Source organism: Idiotropiscis lumnitzeri, chromosome 1, assembly GCF_059441095.1.
Source record: "Idiotropiscis lumnitzeri isolate Australia: NSW breed Sydney's pygmy pipehorse chromosome 1, RoL_Ilum_1.0, whole genome shotgun sequence".
Classification (NCBI taxonomy): Eukaryota; Metazoa; Chordata; class Actinopteri; order Syngnathiformes; family Syngnathidae; genus Idiotropiscis; species Idiotropiscis lumnitzeri.
Window position 1 is genome coordinate 26,094,656 of NC_142391.1, and position 23,615 is coordinate 26,118,270.

General features: G+C 40.4%; 1 protein-coding gene across 1 annotated transcript in view; it reads left to right on the forward strand.

Annotated features, from left to right (window-relative positions):
* LOC148343964 (uncharacterized) overlaps nt 1-23,615 on the forward strand; it is a 289,147-nt gene that overhangs the window by 91,960 nt on the left and 173,572 nt on the right. The window contains exons 3-4 of the mRNA XM_088303939.1: nt 9,293-9,417; nt 11,552-11,701. Of these exons, the coding sequence (XP_088160065.1) occupies nt 11,663-11,701 (39 nt within the window). The 5' untranslated portion in view covers nt 9,293-9,417; nt 11,552-11,662. The remainder of the gene's footprint in view (nt 1-9,292; nt 9,418-11,551; nt 11,702-23,615) is intronic.

Here is a 23,615-nt window from a genome sequence, read left to right on the forward strand (position 1 = left end):
ATCTCAAATTAATAGAGAAAAATCAGAGTGAAACATTGCTCGGTCTGTTTCGTCTTGCATGACAATAGGCCTGTGTGTGTGAAATCAAAATGTAGTTTAAGTGCGGTGGTATATTGTACTAGTGCTAATTATTAATTTAATAGACACCATGTCCTGCTGTGCAACCTACTCAGTTCCGAAATATTGCAAATCTCTGGCCGCAATGTAATCGGTATGTGTACAATTTGGTTATTAATTCCCATCAAATTGAATGCATTAAATCTGCAGAATGATTTCATGAGATGAATTGTAAATAACAGAAATGTAATATTTAATAATATATCCACCCTGTAAATTAATTACTTTATATAATGATGTATATGTATATCCTAATTAAATTGCCCTCTAAATTTGTAACAGCTTTTCAACTCTCACAGGACAACCCTTTTTGATTTTATCGTAAATAGTTGAGTGAACAACAAATACCATCTCTGCTGATTTGAAAGAGCTGATCAAATTATTGTACATTTAGTTCCCTTAACTAGTTGTTAATTTTTCCCTACATATGAACATTTTCCATAGTGAGATGAGACTGATCAGACAAACGCTTTTTATTTAGAAAATAATTCATCACCTAACTTTTATTGGTTTAATTTATGGGACGGCAATTCACACCACCAGCACTGTGGTAAACATCATTAATCAAAATACATTATTATAATGAAGCCGTTTTTAACGGAAATTAAAAAGGCACAATCCTTTTTTTTTTTTTTTTTTTTTTTGCTTTTTTTTAATCTGTGAAAAATACAAGCTCCTTTAAAAATGTAAAATAGATATGCTTAACCTTAAGATCGAGACAGTACACAATATCACAGCCATTTTTTTTCACATCTGTTTTCTTATTAAGACAGACAGTTAACAGTCACTACAAATGGACTTAATTGGTTGTGCACTTTTGTACATTGTCTTTTGTATGCTCTTATGTCCACTAATTTTAATGGAGGAGTTAAACCCTCCTCATTCACTTGAACGACAGCCGAGCCCCTCACCGCCCTCCTTTTCTCCATGAGGGATCACACACACCGCCACTTTCTTGAGAGCAATTTCTTAATGAAGGCCAACGTGTTAGATGACACATACGGTTGAACGTAAGCGATCTCATTTAGGAGCATTAGATTTGAATTTATTGGGGTTGCTCAGAGGGGATATTGAGGCCATGGCCGGGCCACGGAGTTTAGCACATGACTGACTTGTAACAGACAGCAACAAAGGCAATGACTGCAACCCAAGATGGCTGAATGCTTTGAAACTGTTTACGCGGTGATGGGTGTACTCGGTTACATGTTTGTACATGTTTAGTTCATTGAAATTTGTATCCGAGGTTGATTAAGCCCGTTCAGCACTTTAAGCACCCCATCCAAGCGCTGTTGTAAGGTTTGAGCAATTATTACTTTCTTGTAAATAGACAACGCTGCATCAGAGTCGTATGTAATGAGCTTCAGCTTTAATGCCACCTTTTCAGAATTAAAAAAAAAAAAAATTGCATCAGGAAGCGGCACACGACTTAAGATGGGCATATTTGCATTGACGTACGTATGTATAGGAAGGAAATTGAAGACTCAAAGCAGTCTTTGTATCCCGTAATCCTTAAAAGCTTTGCAACAGTGATCGACTTGCTTGCATGGTTCACGCCTTAAATTGCGTTTTGAGCGTTGTTGCATCAACTCAATCCTGATTGCCGGAAAGTGTTCAGAAGAGTCAGACAGCGTCTCTAAATATTTGCATCGTACGACAAGAGCAGCAGACGGGCGACATCGCAAACCGAGCCGCACATGGTGCGTTGCCGAAGACAAACAATATACGCAATCCATCTTCCTGCCCACGTGCATTTGTAAATACACTACCTGGTTAAGAGGGATGTTGACAGAAAATCAAAAGCAATGTAGCTGTAGTGTACCATAATGAGACTTAGCTCCACTTCACAAGCCCTCTTACAAAGATCTACGATTTGAGAACAATCAATCGCTTCATGAGAGCTTGTTATGTTCTCTCCCATAAGAAAAAAATGTCTTTTCTTTGTTTCCGCACCAAGCTGATTACACTTGAGCAGTATATGTAAGCATTCTTGGCGTGTGTTTACGCGCCCCAAAAAAAAAGACCTGTAGCAATGTTATTTATGAGACTCCCACCTGTTTCTTTTCCCTTTGTTCAAAGACATTCAAGCAATCACCGCAGCAGACGTGCCGTGCTTGTTAGTAAATTGTCACAAAGGAATTTGAAATCTTAGCGGATCAGGCCGCTGTGGGGTGTCGTCGTGTTCTTGCTATCGAACCGTTGCGCTGAAAAACATCGTTGTCATAAGTTCAAGAATATTTGACGGAAAGCGACTTTGAGAATCATCGCTGTTCCGCGCCAAACTCATCACCACTGCGGCAATTGAGTAATCTCCGTCAAAAGAGTATTGTTAAGAATCTTGCATTTGAACGCTATTTTCATCTCTGTGCAAGGCTTATGCCCATGGCACAGCCTCTATTAGGCCCCGTTTTGTTTCTTCTGCGCAAATGACCGTTTAACCGTATTTTCCCAACCCTGACGCCTCGCCTGTTATTACTGCCATTGTCTCCCCCTTAGTTGTATACATGTGTGAGGCTGGGCCCTTTAATATGCGGAGAGCTTTTCCTCGGCTTTCCTTCGGGCATGCCGCTCTATGTTTATTCCTCAGTCAGAATGCCTCCTTTCCACAAGTTTGACATGCCTTTTTGTTGCCATGGTAAGCCCTCCCTTAAAATATATATTTTTGCTTTTGGCCTGGATGTCTTTTTATCTCAGTGGTTTAGAGTCTGTTGCCCCCAGGGCCAGATTTAAATGTGTGTGGGTCTTCAAGGATTTTTCCGCAGAAAAGCCGTTTGGATCGCAGCCCCGTCGCCATACAAGTGCGACCGAATTGTGTCATTTCAGGTTTTTGAGCTATCGTTGGAAGCAAAGGAAAGTCCAAAAGAGAGGCAAAAAAACACAAGACAAAAGCTGATGAAAATGGACCCGATTGGATTATGTCAGCCTTGGCATGTGTCTCGGTATGAGGGAAGTCGTCGTCTTGTCTTATCACACACTGCCTTGCAGCTAAATGAAGAAAGAAGGCATAGCGCAGCTAGCCTCCTGGAAACACAACAGCCACATCAGAGCGGTAAATACCGGCTCTGCTGGATTTTTGGTCACAAAACAGGAAGTGACATTAAGATTGAACTTTCGAGCAAGATTGTTTATTGGTCAGTTATTTTTTCAAGCTGCTGTATTTACTTGGTCAAATGTTAAATGAATAAAATCGCATGCAATTTTATATTTGGGATTTGGTTTCAATCAAAACACAAAGTATAGTTGTCAAATTATGATTGCGGTATTGACCAGAAATGAAGCCAATGCCGGCTACATTAAAGTCAGCTATGTGAACCACTACACTACTAAAGCCACTTTGATGCTTCAAACCCATCCGACCATCCATTTTCTCATGTAGTGTATATCCTGTTCTAGGACTGCTCAATTATGACAAAAATATTAATCATGCTTATTTTAGTAATAATTGCTGATGGTGTCCTCGTATGAACAAAATGTGTCTTGGAATTTACTTGCGATTCACCTAAAAATTGTCAACTGTTGCAACATTTGAACAAGTTCTATAGAACACTTGTTGAACTCAAGTATACATACTATATTATTAAATTTTGTAAAATGACTATTTTAACAATGTTTAAAAATAAATACTAATCGTTTTTTACGATGATGCCATTTTTTTAATCACTGAGTATAATTAAATTGTGATTGAATGATGAACCACTACACTACCAGTTCTGCTTTGTTGTTAAAATCCACAAACGTAATTCATCAGTAAACCCATTAGATACATGATCTGATTACGCTTTTTAAATTCAATTTCTAAATATCGCATTTTGCATATCATTACTCTTCCATTTCAAATGCACTCATACTTAGTGGTCCTCAATGTAATCTACATGGTCATAACTCGGGAGCTTCTTATTTACAGACTTCATCAGGTATTAAGGCTGATTTGGCACTTAACGTCTCTTAATTGCGTCACACCTCCTGAGCACACTGTTACCACATTTCTAGTAAATGCGCAGTTTCCATGAGGTGCTTCTAGTGTCGCTGAGAATCTCTTTAAGTGGACTGTGACATTTCCCAATGTCCTCGTTTAGCACTTTCTGTGTGTGCTGCGGGTGTGAACTGATACCCGGTGTCAGTCAGTGTCAGGGGCAGAATGGCGCAAGACAGATAGCAGAGGTATACATAAGCAATGAAGCGTTAAGGATTAGCCTACAGGATGTTAAGAGACACGCTGGAGAGAAAGTAGTAAAACGGGCGAGAAAGTTAGGGTACGCGCATGAACACGTAACATCAGGACTAAGTGTTTCTTTGCATTTTGAAAGCTTCCTGTGAGTGTGTGTTGTTTTGGCAACTGCTGGCACTTACAATATTCTGTACTGGGTTTTTTTTCTCATTTTTATTGAACTGCTGGCTGACTTGGTCTCACTTTAACGTAAAACACTAAAAACAACGTTTTGATTTTTGTGAAAAGCCATTTTCATTTTTCAATTGCTGATGAATGTTTGATGCTGCAACACTGCTCATTGACGATTCACATTTTGAAATGGAGCAAAAACTGCGCAAAGTACATAACAGTGCAGTCAAATTTGTTTTCCGTGTGTCAGGTTGGGCTGAACCATTAATCGGAATTTAATTGTGATTTTAATGCTGAATTCTTTAAAACTTTATATTCAAAGAAAAATTATAAATGTGCAGACTCACACAGCTTGCCGGACAGTTGTTAGTGTAGAGCAGGGGTCCTCAATCCTGTTCCTCCTGGGCCAGTGCCCTTTCTCTCCCTGCTGCAACACATCTTATTCAAATGATCAGATCATCAGCATGGTCCACAGAAGTTAGATGATATTCCTGATCATTTGAATCAGGTGTGATGCAGCAGGAGAGATGGAAAACAAGCAGGACACCGACACTCGAGGAACAGGATTGAAGCCCCCAGGTGTAGAGTCTAATTAGAGATTTGGATTTGGTCCTTTGCAACACTGTTGTTGTCCATTGCTTCTGAGAGTACATTTTTATGTTCCTTGTGGGTGTCACAAATAAAGTACTTATCTTTTACAAGAACAATTTTTTGGTTTAATTCTGGGGAAAATAAGGTGATTATTTTTGCTGCGTAGGTTTTCAAATTGCTCAAGTTGCAAAATAATATTCCAATACAGATTGTAATGTAATCTATAGACATATATACACTCGTGTGTAAAGCTATCAATCGTTGCTGCATTCAAAGTAAAATGCAAGCGTTCAACCCCTTTGATTGATCTTGAGAAATTTCTTCTAATCGTGGACCCATGGCTCTTAGGGGATCATCCTTGCCAGAGGATACAGATCTGTGTATCCATCATATCCAGTCAATCAACTGTGGCACCATTCAAAATGCAGTCACCCCAGCGATCTGATGTTTGCTGCCTTGAACACAAATAAATAGAAACGTCAAAGATATTGCTGAAAAAGGGAGTGTGTAGAAGTCCTCCACAAAAGGGTCATCTTCGGATTAACTCTTCCAGGTGGCCTTGGTTGCTTGAGGCGATTCAAGTATGGTGATCTAATATGTACATCAAGTTATTCTTCTGGATTAGCACAGGTCACGGTCACGTCAGGACCGATTGAAGCCGAATGATCCTTTTTTTTTCTTAAAACGATCATTGTATTAAAAACATAAAAGGTTGTAAGGTCATTATTTACGAAATGATCTGCGAGTCAAAGTCTTGGTGCATAGTATCCTAAGAAGAGATGGTATACATTTTAATATTTCCCGAACTCATAAACAGTTCAGATCAAGGACGAAATACACCTCCTTTTAAATCGACCCAAATGTTACACTTCATCAACTTTGATTGGTTAACACTGCGACAATCAAAGGGAACTGTCCATAATTTAGAAGCTGTTGGCCAGGCTACATCTAAATGTTTAAAAGTCAAGTGAAGGAAGGCAGCAGTTAGACCTGAAGTTATGTACTCCAAGGGAACTTTACAAAGCTCCTCGACTAGATTTATGGCCACTTACCTTGGAGCCCGACTCGATATTCATAAACATGGCTTCAAACAAAGCCCCTCATATACTAGGGCTGCTTATAAATAAATACAGATATGCCTCTTTTACAGACAGCCACAATCTAAAGTATTACTGCCAGCATAATTTTACCACCTACATTAATATTTTACAGCACGTTGTATTTTACCGCGTTGAGGCTTAAACGTTCATGGCCATCCTGAGGATTTTATCTCTTGGAAGTTATTAGACAAAATGAACGGCTTGCTTTTGCACTCAACCATTTCATAGATAACGTTTTGACAAAATGAATAGTCAACTGCCTTGATAAGCCATTCAGATAATGGACGGGTGGACCTTCCAAAGACTTTGCAGACAATGACACATTTGATGCCAGCGTAACTTTTAATTTATTTTTATTTTCTTTATCGCTACAGTCTGCCGTGCAATATTTTTGGATCATATGTTCTGTTATTGCTTGCATTCATCTGCTTGGCATGGGAATTTCCTATAAACTACGCAGTCATTTAAAAATGTTTCCTTTTTTACATCTCAACAAGTGACACCCAACCTGTACGGTGTATGCCTCATTATGTTGGGAATAAACCGTAACATCTGCATGTGTGTAGCGTTTTGTGCATATGGCTGCGTTGTGATTTAAGTGCTTCAAGTGTCAAAACAAGTCTAATGAGCTAGCGCAATAATTATCAGCCATTTTGCTCTCACTTAAGTTAATTGAGGCTTGATTTTACCGTTGCGCTTACATTCACGGTTTTTACTGTTGCAAAAATGTTTGGCCAGCAGAGATCGTTTTAATCATTTAGAATTTTGCATCTGTACCGTGTTTTAATCGCTACCTGTCAACCATACTTATGAGCCCCCACAAGCCACTACAGATGGGGACCATTGATGAGATGGGAAAATCAAAATGAATCTTTTCTGAAAGCATTTATGGCATGAATAAATATCATTTAGGGAAATGTTAACTTTAGCTCACCCTTAACTGTTGTTTGCTGCATAGTAACTACAAAAATATATATCCACCTTTCCATTCAACTTCTCTCTGCACTTTTGTACAAGTTGTCTATCATGTTTCTTTGTCCTCTTTTCTCACTTTGGTATGTGTATTTGGAGGGCTTTGTAAAATTCCCGTCTTATCCAGGTGAGTAGGAGTTGATCCCCAGGCCCTTTGCTCTTTTCAGGAATCTCTAAGGCTATTGGATTCTCCCGGGGCCGCGTTTCACACACCAAATTGATGTCTCCGACTGGAAATGACACTTTCAGCAGGATTTGCCATTCTAAACCACCTCAAGCTCATGTGATCTCACCCATTCATTCTCAGAGGGATTGCCTTAAAATGCTCTGTATCTTCACAAGCCAATGACCGAAAGATTGCTCCAATGGAAACCTGATACATATCCAACAAGGGAAAGAAGGAAATTCTATCGGCAGTGTAGACCTACACAGCCATGAATAATTAGGAGAGTCTTCAGTAAAGTAACAAGGTTGCCTTTGCTTATTTTGTTGTAAGCAACCCGTGTTAAAATTCTACATACAAATGAGACTACAGTGATTTTTTGTTGTTGTATTGTATTAAAACAAATCATTAGGTTTGACACAGAAACATCACCAGGAAAATTGACCACATCGTAGCATTGGGCCACTTCTTATTTTGCTGCTTCTGGGTTGGCTTGCTTTGTTTAAAAATATACCATTTGTAATGGCCTAGCCTGAGCCCAGACCTAAATCCAGTTGAATATTCCCAAATAAGTCTATGCACCAGATGTTCCACCAATTATCTACTTCCATTAGTGTTGTACACCTCGGGTTTGAATGTTTGCAAATGACTACCAGTACCCCGCTCTTCTCCTGAAGTTGTCTGCAATAGGATCCAGTTACCTGTTAACCTGATGACTGAAGAAAAAGAATGGATGGATGAGAACAGATTTGGAGTATCAGAACTGTTATTTTAATATGCACAAGTGGCACCAGAGTAAAAGTTGCAGGACCAAACCAAGTATTTGGGACAAAAAGTGAGAATTTTAGTCAGAAAAATCCGATAATACAAATTGTGGGCCCGCTTGATGAGATACATAACACACATTTTCCTATCTGCAACCCAATGCAAAAATTGGCATACCTATCTTATGTGTGGAAAGCTCAAATTTATGTCATTCAGCACTCCACAGAAAAAGAGGAACGCTGTGACCATGTTGCCGTCTGGAGGACTAGCCATGATATAATCTGACACTGAAGTAGGAGGAGGAGGGAAAAGGTGTGACCGAGAATCCCTCCCGTGACTTATTTTCAACCCCAAGTCTTTTTGGACCTGCACATTTCTCTGAGGGGGCTCTACACACTGGCATAATGGATAAGGGTGAGGGTGTGAAAAGAGCACCTTAAGGCTCCACATTCAACTCCCCCAATCTCTCCTACACACACTCTTGAGCTGTGAAGACCTTCTTTCTTTGCCCCGCTAACATGGGAGCCTTGTAATAGGCTCTAATTTATAGCGAGGTGTTGGGGTCTTGCTGTATGGGCTGAAGGGATGCGAGAGGGAGAGAGAGAGAGAGAGAGAGAGAGAGAGATTCCATGCATGCATTACATGTGTGGTAGAGCAGGGGAGGAGGAGAGGCTGTGGAGCGGTCCAGGGCCCGCACGTAATGAGTCATTAATTTCTAAGCCGTTTTGTGGCAGTTGGCTCATTACTGGCCTGCAGAGGAGCCGGAACAAAGCTCCGGGTAGGTAGGAGGTGAGCTTAAATAGTTGGGCCTCAACACTTCCCAACAAAAGGAGGACGAGAGCTCTGAATGGCACTTGGAACAGATGCAGTAAAAAGTGGCAGATGCAAATTGCTGGAGACCGAGTCTTCCCTTCAAGCACTTTTCTCTCTTTATGTTGTCAGAATGCACCCTGAGAGTCTAATTAGTTAGTGAGGTGTTTCTCCTCTGATAGGGCCTCGTTATTGTGGTTATTGTCACAAAGAGGATGCGTTGGGACACGCATATGTCCGCGTTCCCCAGTGGACTTCGATCACTGCGACACTTTAATTAATTTGACTATTTTCATTACCCTATAGAAAATGATGGATGCTCAATATTTGAATGCTCTCGAACTCTGTTGTGTATGTATTAGAAAATATGATGAAAAAGAGAGAAGACGACACCCTCAGGTAATTAATTATGTTTTTAATAATGTGTTCTCCCCACAGGAACAATGATTATGGACAAATTGGCAGCGGTTCTGATGAGAATGTGATCATCCTTCGCTTTGTGGAGGTTTTGGAGCACGTGTCTAAGGTCACCTGTGGGGCCACCCACAGTCTTGCATTGACAGGTACCGTAATCAAGTGTGCAAAGTAGTCAACAACAACAGAAAAAAATGATTAAATGTACTGTATTGCATTTTTTTTTTGTAAAAAAACTGTAATTGCATTTTAACTGTGCCTATTTTTATGCAGTGCTTGTGGTAGATAAATTTAAAATGAGACAACTTAGTTTTTGGGTTCCAGTTTCAAGCTAATATTTTTAAGGGTCGTCTAAGTTTGTATTAGGGAAAAAAAATGGATACAATCTTTTATTGAAAGAGGTCTATTATGTTGTGCGACTAAAAATGAGGAACGGGTAAATGAAAACATTTCATAGGGAGATCTTTGTTGCAGCTAGCGTCTAAATACTGTCAATCAACTTCAGCCGCCAACTTGGCGAATACTTCTTTATAGAATCTGCAAACCTGATGACTAAAACCAATCGCACGGAATTAGTGACGAGAATTTCGAGAGCCACTTCTTTAGGCTCGGCTCCCTGAAAGGAGTGGCCTCTTTCCGCTCCCAAGTGGCCTCTCTGTTTTATTGTTACTTCAAATGAGTATTTAAAAAATACAATTTACCAAATATGCATTGTTTAATGTTGCAAATATGGTTTATATTTTATCTATTCACAATGCTCCAAAAAATAACCCCCAAAAATTCTGATGTAAGTTCATTTTAAGAGCACTTGTGCTTTACATGAACTTAAAAATAAAACATAGTCATTATAATACAAACAGAAATACATCGGCATTAATAATGGAAATGATGGAAAGTGCATCCAAATGTCACTTCTCCAATTAAACTATTATTCTTTTAGTTTTACATAGTAATTTGGTTTCCGGGGTTGGCATGGTGGTCAACTGGTTAGCACGTCCACCTCACAGTGCAAAGATTCAGGGTTTGGTTTCTCCTGGTGCCTGCGTGGGTGTTCTCTGGGTTTCCTCCCATAATTCCAAATACATGGATGGTAGTTTGATTGAACACTCTAAATCGGGGGTGGGCAAACTTTTTTTGATTGGGATAGGCTCTAGCACGCTCAGACCCTTGTTAGGAGAAGCGATGATGGATAGTTTGGCTTTCGGGCTTGGGAAATGCACCATCAAACAAAACAATGCAAAACACACTTTCTTCCAATCGTTACATCTTTAATCTTTCACTCTGCGCCAAAGTTCTTCACTCCATTTATTGTGAGTGTCAGGGGCCCCCAGCCCTCAATCGACACATCAGGGGGAGAAAGTGAGAGAATATGGCCCTGGTTCCTGATCCATAACAGTCATTGCCTGTTACATACATTTCAGAATTCATTCAGGCTATGAAGATAATCGAGGTAGTCGACAGTTTCCCCCGCAGCCCAATGGATTTATGATAGCACTGTCAAGAAAATGAGGCGAAATGACACAGTAGCTGACTTTAGCTGCAAATAATGTGATAGGCTGTACAGTGGTGCAGCAGCAGCTGCTGTCATTGCAGGTAATAGGCTATAAAGAAGCCTGATAGCAATACCTGTCATTTCTTAATGGCTGACTTCACTGAAGAGCTTTTGTGGCCTTTAACATGAAGATAATAGAAGATACAACAAATTTTACAGCTTTTGAGTTGCATCCATAATTTATCACCGGAGGCCTCGTGGCAGTAGCAACATAACAAGGACAACATGCTCCTCGGAGGTGTGCTGGAGGGAGTGCTGGAGATGTGCTGCAGAGGGTTACAGCTCGCCCGCCATGCTAACGAAGAAAGGTTTTCCTTCGCTCGGACGCTTTTTATTTTAATATGCACTCACCAGGCCACTTTATTAGGTGCTGCTGCAATTTCCGAAGAGATCCAAAATATATACTGTGCAAAAAGTTATACCTTTGCAATCAATCGTAACTAAAATGTAGAGCGCAGACCTCTGCCCGTGCCAAAATCATTTGCACTAATTTAAGATCACTTGTACATTAAATGCAATTTAAACATCTGCCATACCCTTTAAAAATGTTTATTAAAATTGGTTTTTGAGTCATTGCTCATAAAACAGATGGCAAAAAGAAAGACATTCTTATATTCAGGAAAATCTAAGAATCAAATGAAGTTGCTTGAATTTATCTGGAAGGCTGAATATTCCTCTGTCTACCTACTTGTCACCAACCTTTTTGAAACTGTTTTCGCTCTGTCGTGTAGGTGATGGGCCATTGTTTTACTGAGGATGTGGACAAGTTGGTGGAAAGCAAGCAAGAAAAAATATTCTGCGTCCACAACAAATGAGGAGTTGACCAAGTTCACCGGGGAAGAATGTGGCTGCAAGATGCTGCCGTATTCTGCTTCAAACAGGTCAGTACACGGCTTAGTTCTATTGAATGCTTTAACTTTTCCCCTTGCGGAAACTCAAATCGGCACTACCATTGCTCCGTATGTAGTAGACTTAAACATATATGCTGACATGTCGCATAAGGTACGCATAAATCCTCTGTGCGCCTTGGCCCTCATACAGATGTGTGCTTTAATCTACGGCGTCCATCTATTCACATCATTCATTAAGAGTGCTCCCAGGGGCGAGAGAGGCTATATAAACACAGAGGCTGAGGACACCTCTGCTCTTTCACCTCACTGCAGACGACTTCAAAGTCACCTCTCCTTACATAGCAGATGCACGCTCACCATCTGCATGGCTGATGTATGGGCCCCTGCTGGTGCCGCCGTCTAACCGTAGTGGTGCGAATAAGGACCCATCACAGAGCCTGAGCTTGCTCATTTGTTAGTTTCAGCGTACCTTCCATGACTCGAAGGAGACGACAGGAATCCTTTTATTCATAGAATTGTTTTACAGTGTTGCTTAACCCTACTAAAAGTACAATATAATTTAAGGGTGGAGCAAAAGCAAACGGTAATGAATGAGCTTCTTAATTATTGATCATGCTAATGCAAACATGTATACGTCCAGGTGAACGGAAACACACTCAAACAAGTGTATTACATTTGCACTCTAAATCCTGTCACATGAGCAGCTTCATCCAGTCATGAGGGACATGAAATATCCATCTCCAATGAGGACTTAATGAATAGCCTGATGAGTGTCGGGCAGAACTGAATTACCGGTTAAATTTGAAGAGCACGGGTGTGTGTCCATGTATGTGTGTGATGGCTAGTTAGAGGGTCATTCGAGCACTTGTAGGAATTCAGTCTTGTCTGAATTTAAAAGACAAAAAAATGAATTATCGAGTTCTGTCAAAGGGCCTCGCGGAATCGCCTTTCTTATCATTCTGGTATGAATTTCATTTATAGAGGTCAAACGGAGCACATGGGACAAGAAAAAAATAGGTTAGTGATAAAGCGACAGATTTAAAAATTGGTTTAAAAAAAAAAAAAGTGACGAGAAATGAATAGGAGTCGGAGCAAAAAAGAGAACATGCGCGTGAGTGCTGTGAGAGACAGCTTGCCTGGGCCGGAGCATATTGAGGGCAGCAGGTGGAAGAGTGGCACAGTTAATTAAAACGCCTGTCTTAATGTCTCAGCCCGTCACTCCAGGGAGGGAGGGAGGGAGGGAGGTAGGGGTGGAGGGATGGAAGGAGACACTTGCCAGGCTGGGGCTGGTATGCACCCAACCAGCCATCTAGACTGCAAGCAACCAGCCAGCCAGCCCACTAGGCCACATGTCAGACAAGCCCTGACATTATGCCCTTCACCCTCCTTGCACTCCCTGCAAAAAATTCAGTCTCACACCCTGCCTGCTTGCTCTTATCCATGCACCCACTCGCACACCCATAACCGGCTCTAGGCTACTGTGCCAAAGTTCTAAAACACCATTAAAATTTTAGCAATGATACGTTACATCTATATTATGCTGTCCCACTGCTGGAATCTGTGGGATGCATTGGCTTCTCTGGACATGTCCACAAAAGAAAAAGATCTGACAGTTAAAAAAAAAAACAGTCAGTGTTTCCCCCCAAAAAATGTTCGGGTTCTGCAAAAGGAAAAAAAAACAAAAAAACGATATGTACGAAAAGCCTTCTAGAAGGTTGACATAAATGGTTGAAATATGTTTGAAATGATTTGTCGTGGGCCCCTCTTTATTTTTTTTTTAAATAACACAAGAAAAGTTTTCAATTGTCACCCTGATCTGTTCCCCCCTCCAAAAAACTACATTTACATGTGGACAAAAGTCTAAAACAATGACTTTGTATGTGTGCTGACTGCTGAAGTACAGTTCAGTGGTATTAAACTTTTGAGTTCAATACATTAGCAGTCAATCTTTGAGAAATATTTATCTGTAAACGTTTAACTACAATTTTAGTTTTACATGTCATATATTTAATTCTTTTTTTTTTCTAGAGTCAAGGCAGATGGTGTTCAAAATTGCTTTATATTACTCTTTTAACTTAGTGATGTGCATAAAAAAGTGCAGTTAAGGAAATCTGCCTCACTGGGAAGAAAAAGTGAAGTATGAAGCAGAAATACAAGGTTATAAAGTCATTTTTATAAGAAAAACGTTGTGGCACTTTAGAATTAAAGTCAGTCAAAAATATGATAAGACTGTATTATAACTTCTGTCTAAGACTCCTTTGTAAAAATAAATAAATAAATAAATACATGCATGGAATCCAAATGTCAGTGGCAACATGTACGACTATTAACTATTTACTCTTATGAACCTCAAAGCTTTTTTGTGGGTTTGCACGGTGTTGTATCTAAACCCACCTTAAAGGAAAAAGTACAAAACACTTCTGTTGTAAGGTTTTGCTCAGCATAGCCTCTATCGTGCCTCCAGTCATCCAGCTTTGCACTGTAATCTGTCGCTTTTAATAATTCAAAGCAAGCGCAGACTCGTGCGCCATGTGCTGAATGGCGAGGGCAATGGAGGTGTTGTGATATTTCTATATGGGGCTGTCTGGAGCAGTGAGCCAATCAAAGATCTGATAAGCAGTCATTTCAGTGTCATAGCGCCACTTGCTTCACGTGGAATTTGACAAATCAATTTTATTTTGTTGGCCAGCTACTCAGTGGGGATACCTAGAGGTGATTTTACTCTTTGTTTTCACTATTAGGTTGCAGCAAAGTGTGCAAAGCTGAAGATGATGTGCACTTAGTAGCATATTGTGCTTGTGCTTTTAATAATTATCTATCTGTCTGTCTGTCCGTTGGCTGGCTAGCTCACTCTCTTTGTAGCTAGTCAGTTAGCTAGCTCGCACGAAAGCTTTCTTTCCATCTTTCTATCTAGCTAGATGGCTTTCTTTCGAGCTAGTCAGTTAGCTAGCCTTCTTTTTAGCTATCTCTATCTATCTCTCTTTCTCTCTCTCCCTTTCGCTGTCACTCTCTATCTGGATTGAGTAAGAAGTCAATTTTGAGCAGTGTATGTAAAATATTTTCACAACAAACATAAGGAAAAAAAATGGAAAAAAAAGCAACAACTATGATGTAATTAGATATGAAGAGCAATGTATTATTATTCCTTAATGTTGTTGTTAACAGGGTATACATCTAAAGCTGTGCTGTGGATTTGTCTAATGTCTCGACATGCGTCGCTGTATCACCACGGCTTGCTTTGTCAATATCCACCCTCTCGCCTCACTGAACAAGAATCGGAGAGTGTCAGACCGAGCGACAGGTTTGAGATGGCCGATAACTCAAAGAAATTGCAAGTGTGAAATCTTTAAGGGCCACTTCTTAACACAGCAAATGCCAGGGTATCTTTCCATCAGTGGCCGCACTCACAGGCCAGCGAATTGTTAATGGTGCCCTGTCTGTCCATCATGGCCGCTTCAGGAGGGATTTACACTTGTTTTGGAGTCTTATCTCTCTGACGGCCTTCCGCTAACACGGCCACATGGATCAGTAATGATTTAACCGGCTACGTTTTGGTTTTCTCATTATATATTTGTCAATTTCCTTTGATATCATCTATTATGCTTTACAAGTATATTGCATGTCATAGAATATTCTTACAATTAAAGAACAAACTACGTCTCGGCCTTGCTTCTTGTGCTCTCTCCTACCCTCTCATTGAGTAGAGGAATTGTTAAAAAGCTGAAAAGTGGAGGAGAACATAACATGTAGAATTGAGACGGAGGAAGAACTCAACTTGTTGCAGCCGCTGATCCAAAAGATGGCTTGCCTCTGTTACTCTGTGTGCACAGAGAAATAATAAAAGATAAAACCGAAGAGAGCGAGAAATGAAAGTGGAGGCCACAGGGAATGACCAAGGGATCGGAAAGGAAATAAACAAAGTGGAAAAGAACAATTTCCCCCATTTCCCCTCATAATGGTCTCAATCCCTTGCCAGAGCTCCCTGTCTCAGGAAAGCAGCGGCTTGGTGAAAACACATCAGGCACTTCAAACTTCCATTAGGATGTTTCACTCCGTATGCACTTCCAATCCAGGAAGACAAGGCAGGAGCAAGAAAAGCCAAAGCTACAGACAGAGAGATGAAACAAGGGAGCTGATGGCAACTGCAGAAAACGAGCAGGAGAGAGAATTCATCCAGAAACGGGTGTGATATTTAATGATCCTTGTATGTGGAAACGGAGCCAGCTTGTTCTCCTCCACCAAATACCGATCCCTTAACTTAATTTCCTGCTCAATTGCTGTTCTATAGTGCATAGTACAGTGATACAGGCTGGTAATATAGAAAACAGATTGCCTGTGCAGCCGAGTGGATAAGACTGAGGCTTGTGCTACAGGAGACCTGCAGTCTCTAGGGGGGTCTTGTCGGTGGGCTTCACAAAACCAACAAAGCCCATCTTTCCTTGCGACTGGCAGCAGCTGGCAGGTAGATCTTCAAGCGCTGGAGGTGGGGAAGTGTGCTGGTGTGTGTGGGTGTGTGTGTGTGTGCGGCAAAAGAGTAATGCTGTTGTTTGTAGTGAAGAGTTCCACATCTCGTCTTCGCTCATGAGTCCAATCTAGTGGAAAAATGTCGGCCTGCACTGTGTGCCACCTTAGCTCATCGAGTTTTCACAGATATGCACTCCCTCTGGAACAAAAGCAATTTGGTACAAATGCTTACTTACAGTTGGCTGCAATGAGGGTACAACTGTTATTAGATGTTACTCATATTACAATTGCTGACATTTTTCGATCGGGCTTTGGGCTAAGCCTCCCAGTTGCACTTAATTCTTAGTTTTGCGAAGTTTCCCAAGACAAAGTTTTGTGGTTGTTTTGAATACAGAACGAAATGAATTATCTTTGTGTTGTGTTCAGTGTGACACGAAAGTGGCAATAAATAGCTTTTTGGAATATTTTGTAAGTAAGTGCTGCTTACTCGTAATTTGATGTGGCGGAGGTGCAACTTGTAACGACAGATGGAACGAAATAACTAAAATTGAAATAACTAAAATGAAAATGTAAGACCTTTAAAAAAATGTTAATAAAACTAACTATAATTATAGAAAACTGTTGTTTTCCTTTTTGTCAATTATCTGCTTGATGTACATAAAGTTTGACTTTCCTAGGTCAAACCGTCATTCGAAAATTGTACTTTACATTATAAGTGAATATTTACTGACCTTTTTTCTTCATCTTGCACTCGACAAATATACAATATAAAAAAGTCATACGAATAAAAATTAAAAAAATAAATACATAGTCATAACGAACAGAAATGACCAGACTGCTCTTAAAACTAATGAAAGATGAATAAAAACCGAAATAAAACTTTCAATTATGAAAAATTGCAACCTATTCTTTCTGATTGAATTCTTTACCATCACCAAATTGATTATGACTTCCATCGTGGTCTTTGTTCGTTTATTATGTGAAAGATATTTGTGAATATGTGTGTGCGTGCGTGTGAGTGTGTTGTAAAGAGCCACTTTCACAATCAAACCAAAAGTTATGGCTTTGATGAACATTCCCAAACAGACACACTCGTGCATGTTCCAGTCAAAGGAGCTTCACATTTGTTTCCCTGATGGTGCCTTATTTACTGCGGACGGGATTATTGTTGTTTATTGATTAAACGTCTTTCAATAATTGTGAGTGTTTTCTCTGTCTCTTTCTTTTTTCAAATGTACATAACCTTGATGCTATTTGGCGTTTGCTAATGTTAGCAGTGTGAACCTCCCATGACCTCTCCGACTGATGGTTTTTTTTTCTTGCGTTACAAACTTTTGCAATGAACTTCCTCCCAGGAGATGTCATTAAGGATGGGAATGTTTGTCTTCTGCTTGCACCAAAATGAATATTCAGCTATTATCACCTCACAACTTCCAGATTTCAAGTCTCGTGTTTCATCGTGAACAGAAGAGGGACACAAATCCCTTCCAGATTGGTTGGATTCATTACATTTGTGTCCAAGTCCAACACTCCCCTTAAAGGCTTTCTTAATTTCCAGAAGTACATTATAGCTATGTGAACGTTAAATGAACGTTAAGTTTAGCGAATCAGATTGACCATTTTTTTCCCCATAAGGCTGCAAAGTGGAAGACTCCCCTGCATATTTCTATAGTGAACAATTGGGAAACCGGCCATAAGCATTGACTTTCCGAATTTATCAAATGTGGCTTTGACTGGGCTTGATAAACGGGTTCAAGTATTCCGTCCTTGTTGGGGAAGCAGCCTCCATCTCGTGAGGCCGTGATTACCTATTCCCCTTTGAGCGTCATCATCATCATACATGTACGTATAACTGCAGGAAGTAGGAAGGCCCCGGCTTAAAATGATGTGGATGTTTACACAACTTGTCAGTAGAGCAATATTTTACTGATCAAAGATAAACTGATACTGAAGAAAAAATAGCCGTAGTCGATGTAACAGTGGGAAAGAGGAAACAGCGGGTCCCTGTAGACTGATGTAGCATGTAAAGCAATCCTCTCTCGCTGCCAAAAGGGTGGTTAGAAGATTTGACCTCTGCACATGTTGCCAGACATAAATTTCTCCAATTCCGACCTCCTAATGAACTGTGGCCCATTTCTTCACACATTTTGATTTGTCCCTCATCGTTTGAATTCCCTTTGAGTTTTTCACAGGGAAGATCAATACTTCATAGAGGTGTGGCTTGTTGGAAAACTTGGTTGGGTCCCATTTTCGGTGTTCTCCCCTCATGTGTGGACCGCTCAAACACAGTGGCATAAATCCTGGGCATAAATCCTGGGCAAACACTGCTGACACAGAGCTAGTTAAATGCAACATCAAGTTTAATTGCAGAGTTGATAGTGGTGGTTTTTTTTTTTTTGTACCGCTAACCTCGAACTGAACTGTGCTATGCTATGTCCTACTGTATATTTAATGGCAGTCTGTGATGAAACGCACAGCAGCTAAAAAAGAAAGTATGCAAGATTAATGCTTAGGTCATCGAGAGGATGTGCACATATCTAAAATGGTAAAGTCACCGTTAAATGTTTTCAAGTTTTATTTTGCTGGGATTCGGATTGTTTGCATAGCTAATGAAGCTAATGTTTGTCACTTAGAGATTTTATTGTATTTTCCTCATCTAATAACAAACTTCTTACTGTTTAACAACAGTATTTCACCGGCTCATTTTGTGTATGACGTCACCAAAGTCTGTTGACTGAAATTCTGTACCAGAGGTCATGGACATTTGTTTTATCCTGGTTGAACCACCCACAAAGTTGAATGTCATTATTTTGCCAGGACACAGGGTGAAAAAAAATCTTCTAATGCTACGTTTGCTTAATTCGCTGGCCTTTCAGCGCAGAGGTGTTCACAACGCAGCCGCTTATTCGCGCTTACGGGGGGGGGGCTCCGCTTTGTGACGACAACAGCGTTTCCGGTAGCAAACAAAGAAAAAAAAACGTTCCGACAACACATTCGAGTGGCCCACACTGTGCTAAAGCTATTGTGAACAATATTGAAGTCTTGGTAAGTTATATATTAAATAAATAAATAAATTTAAAAATGAAGTAATACAGACCAGGTAAACCAAGCTCCTCACTCACTTGTCTCCAATCCTGGTCAAAATTATTTTTATTTTTTTGCTTTGTCCCTTTAGTGATAGCTGGACATGTTGTAAAGCTCTTGATGTCCACAGACAGCAACTGATTGGCTGCCGTGATGCGACACGCAAAGATTTTTTGCATGAAGAAACGGCGAATGGGTGAATTTTCGGTGCTTCACTCCAAGCTAGTGGTTGTAGGTTCGACCCCGAGTCATTGTGACCATGTCAAAGTATCCTTGAGCAAGATACTGAACCGGCAGTTCGACCGACCATTTGCAATTTACCACACCGTGCGTGACATAGCTGATTTCCAAGCGATTCATATTGAGCTGAATTAACAACGTGGCCGATTTCTAGAAAGCAAGCAACAGTGTCTCTCGTGTGTTGACAGATTTTACTAAAAATTAGGTAACATTGCCACATGCAAAATATGCAAGTCGATCCTCAAATATAAAAAAAAAAAAGCACAAGAGTCCATCTTAAACGGCATCGGCTAATGCTATCAGACAATATCTGAAGTTCTCATGTCTGCCATCTATTAGCAAATTCCCCAAATGTCCTCTGGACATTGAAATGAGGATGATCAAGAACTGTTAAATTGTGAAAATGAATGGTAAATGTTAACCATAACCACGGCCAAAAAGAACATCCAAGCCGTGTTTGGCTCAATCGCCAGACTTCATCCTTCGGTGGACACGAGTTCTTCTTCCTCATTCCACTCACCCCACCCCCACATTCACACGTTCAATCACAAATGACACTCAGACACCTTCATGGTCTCGCAGGCCGTCAGAATTTGTAGAAGTCCGGCAACAATCCATGGAACACAAGTGCAGGGTTAGACTTACTCAACTTCCGACTGAATGGAATTGGATGAGCGAGCGCATTGTTGAGGCGAGTACTACCACCGGCAGGCAGTTGACTACTAAAAAAAATGTTAATACCATCATGATTAGTCCACGTAGACTCTATCTTCACATTAACGTCACCCTGGAAAAAAGTCAGAAGTCATTCTGACATTGCGCAAGAGGCAGTCGCCTACCCAGGCCCAATCGCCAATCCGTCAAATGGCTGATAAAGAGTGACAGGCGAGCTTTCACTCAAATTCACACTTAAGAGCAATTTTCCAATTAGCAAAACCAGATGTGGAAAGAAATCTGAGTACCAGGAAACCCTGGAGGCTCAGGGATTCCACGTCGGTCAAAAACCAAGCTCACATGATTCATCTTGCGTTCCTTTTTGGGATGTGGAGCATGCCGTTTTAACACAATTTTCTTGACTTTGGGTCCGCCTTCCAATTCAATGGTGACTTTTTCAGTTTGTACTTATTCAGTGACGAGTGAATTACGCATTCATCCTCAAGGGTCTTTTGAAAACTTGCAACTCCAGACTTCAGACTTCCACTTCTACTTACATCAACTATGTAAATGATTCTGTACAAAAGATCCTTGGGTGTATAAGTGTATCGTAAAATTCAATGTGGCCGTCAATACGTTAGCCTTTTGTTCAAAATGTTATTCTTGATAATTACAAGCAATGCTCAAATGAGTGTAGCTAGTTGAACAAGGAATTACCGTGGATGTCACTATTTGAAACACAACCTTATGTTTTTGGGGGAAAAAAATAAATAAATAAATATATATATAGTACGACATAAATGTGTTAAAGATGACACATTCAACTACTGGAAACACCAGGACAGCATGCGTAATCTGCGTAATATTGACACCAGTTGTTTTATGAGATCATAATTTTACTGGTCCGGCCCACTCTGTCATGGATTTTCCTCCATGTGGCCCCTGAGCTAAAATGACTTTGAAACCCTAGATCAATGTTTTCAACTGATCTGGACCCCATAGAGTGCGCTATAGTCACTAGCTATTCTGGAAAATTGCCTTTAATGTCATAGCATGCATTAAGCTTTTGGTGGGATGACATTGCGTTCAAAAATGTAACTTACATGCATTTTCAAACAAACCAACACAAAATCGGTCGAACTGAATTGGACTGCAACTGTCATACATTTTTTGAACTTGTTTTTACCGCAATGGCATTAAAAGGTCAGGGATGATTTTTCAACTTTTCACTTCTCTTGTTGTTCTGTCCCTCTCATGATCATCTCTATGTAATAGGATTGTTGTCCTATTGACCAACGCTTCGGACCAACTATTTCCTTTGCAATGCTCTCCTAAAGATAATTACTTGCATTCATATAGGAGTGTTTTGTTGGCATTTCAAATGTCAAATCCATAGCATGCAGCCGTAATCTTCAGTAATCATTTCAACATATGTGGAATAGCTTTTTCTCAATGACTTTAAGGTTATGACCTGCAAAACGACACAGACCAAGAACGTGCCGATCGCCAAGAAAAGACAGTATAATGGGAGAAAAGATAAAGAAAAGTCCATCTTGGCTAGAGTTCGCAGGACTTGTGTGGGGGATTTTTTTTTTTCATGCATGCTCATAGACTCCACCTCCACTTTCTCTACATGCATGCACACAGTAACACACCACCATTGCTCATTGTCTGGCTCCAATCGTTCCGTATCGTCATCTCCACCCACCATTCCCTCTTTTACTTTTTCTGTCATTTTCCCCCCCTTTCCATTTATGATGTAGTGGCTGATAATGATGAATTTCACTCAGCTCTCCCGGATTTGGCAGAAAAAGTTTGAGCAGCCAAGTTTTGAAAGTGACGATAGTTACGAAATTAGGACAAGTTCAATATGATTGTCCATACGACAGCTCCGCTTTCGCATGTCATCTGGTGGGCAGGTTGTATATGTACTATGACTTTTTTTTTAACCCGAACTTTAATTGTGTTTGGAGTTTTTGTCACTATGCTCTTTAAGTTACAGATCATTTCAAGTTTCTTCTATTCAGAACTACTACTACCCATTTACTCACATACAGTAAGTTTGAATGGGGAGTGGTTTCTTAAATTTGGCTGCCAGGATGGCTGAGTGGTCTAAGGCGCCGCGTTCAGGACCCAGTCTCCCCAGGAGGCCTGGGTTCGAATCTCGAATTTCCCCATTGTGGGACTAATAAAGGGAATATTATTATTAAATCAGGTGGTTTGTGCCACACTGACATCGCTTTTCTTGAGACCTTTCAGCATGAACTTCCAAGCATGTGTTAGTATTGTCATGGATCATATCCATCCATGTAAATCCCGCAGTTAAACCGCAGCGCAACTCTCTGCAGGATAGTTCCCAGACTCATGCGCCAAAGATTTACGACAGTTGTACAGTGTTGTTTTATTATTTTTAGAGTCACTAACATTTTTTTATGGTGGGCATAATCAGAAACACATTTACAATAAGATGGAAAGTTTAGGTAGTTTGAGTTCATGCGTTCAAACATCAAATACGTTTTCCACTGAAGACATTTTATGAGTATATACATTGTTTTCTCTGCAGCGGTTTTGCGTGATTTTCTGTCTCTAAGAGGAAAATGACAGACATGCATATGCGTGTTTATAAGTCCGTACATCTTACACAAGCAGAGGTAAACAAGCTCAGGGACCTGGGACAAAAGCACACTTTTGGAGCGAGAAGGAAACCAGCTGCTTTTTTCCTGTGATGAGAGACACCAATGTTAATTGTTTTCTTGACAGCACAAAAAAGGAAAAAAGCGGAAATGACGTCTATTTCCGTCACAGGGCCCATATGTTGCAGTTCAAGTCAGGTTATTCAAATTCAAACTGTCCTCTCATTCAATGGGTTATTCCGAAAGCTTCAGAAATCGGAATTATGACCTGAATCTGAATATTGACTGTAAACGCCGTCACTGTTCCTTAGCTCAGGGTGCTGCAGTTTTAGTCTCCACTGGTCTCCACTTAGTTGCACCGGTCCGTGTTCTTGCTGCTCTCAGTCTCTGCTCTAATTAAATGTGTCTCCTTACTGTGACTAATGCCCACATGCCAATCGTGAATCCTGCAGTAGCTCCATCATCCTCAACTGTTGTTTGTTCGCCTATCTCAATTGGACCGACTGTTTAATTTCCTGCAACGGGACTAACTGAGGCAAGTGAGTTTTTGGTCACATTTGTGATGTTGCATACTGAAAAACAATAATGCAAATGAAAACTGTATTGACTCAAGCTCCAACAGCACAGATATTCCAAACACCTGGCTAATTGGCCTAAAGCTCCCACATACACAAATTCAATTCCAAATCCTCCAATGGTCCTCTTGATTTTTATTTTATTTTTTTTTATTCCTCCTACCTGTTTGTCGCGTAACCTCCCTTTCTGGAGGATTATGTGCAGGTTATGGAGCTAGCACAGCGTGGATTAGTGGGGTCGCTCCTCCATGCTCGGTGCCTTTTCTTAATGTGATTATGGATCATCAAGCTTGT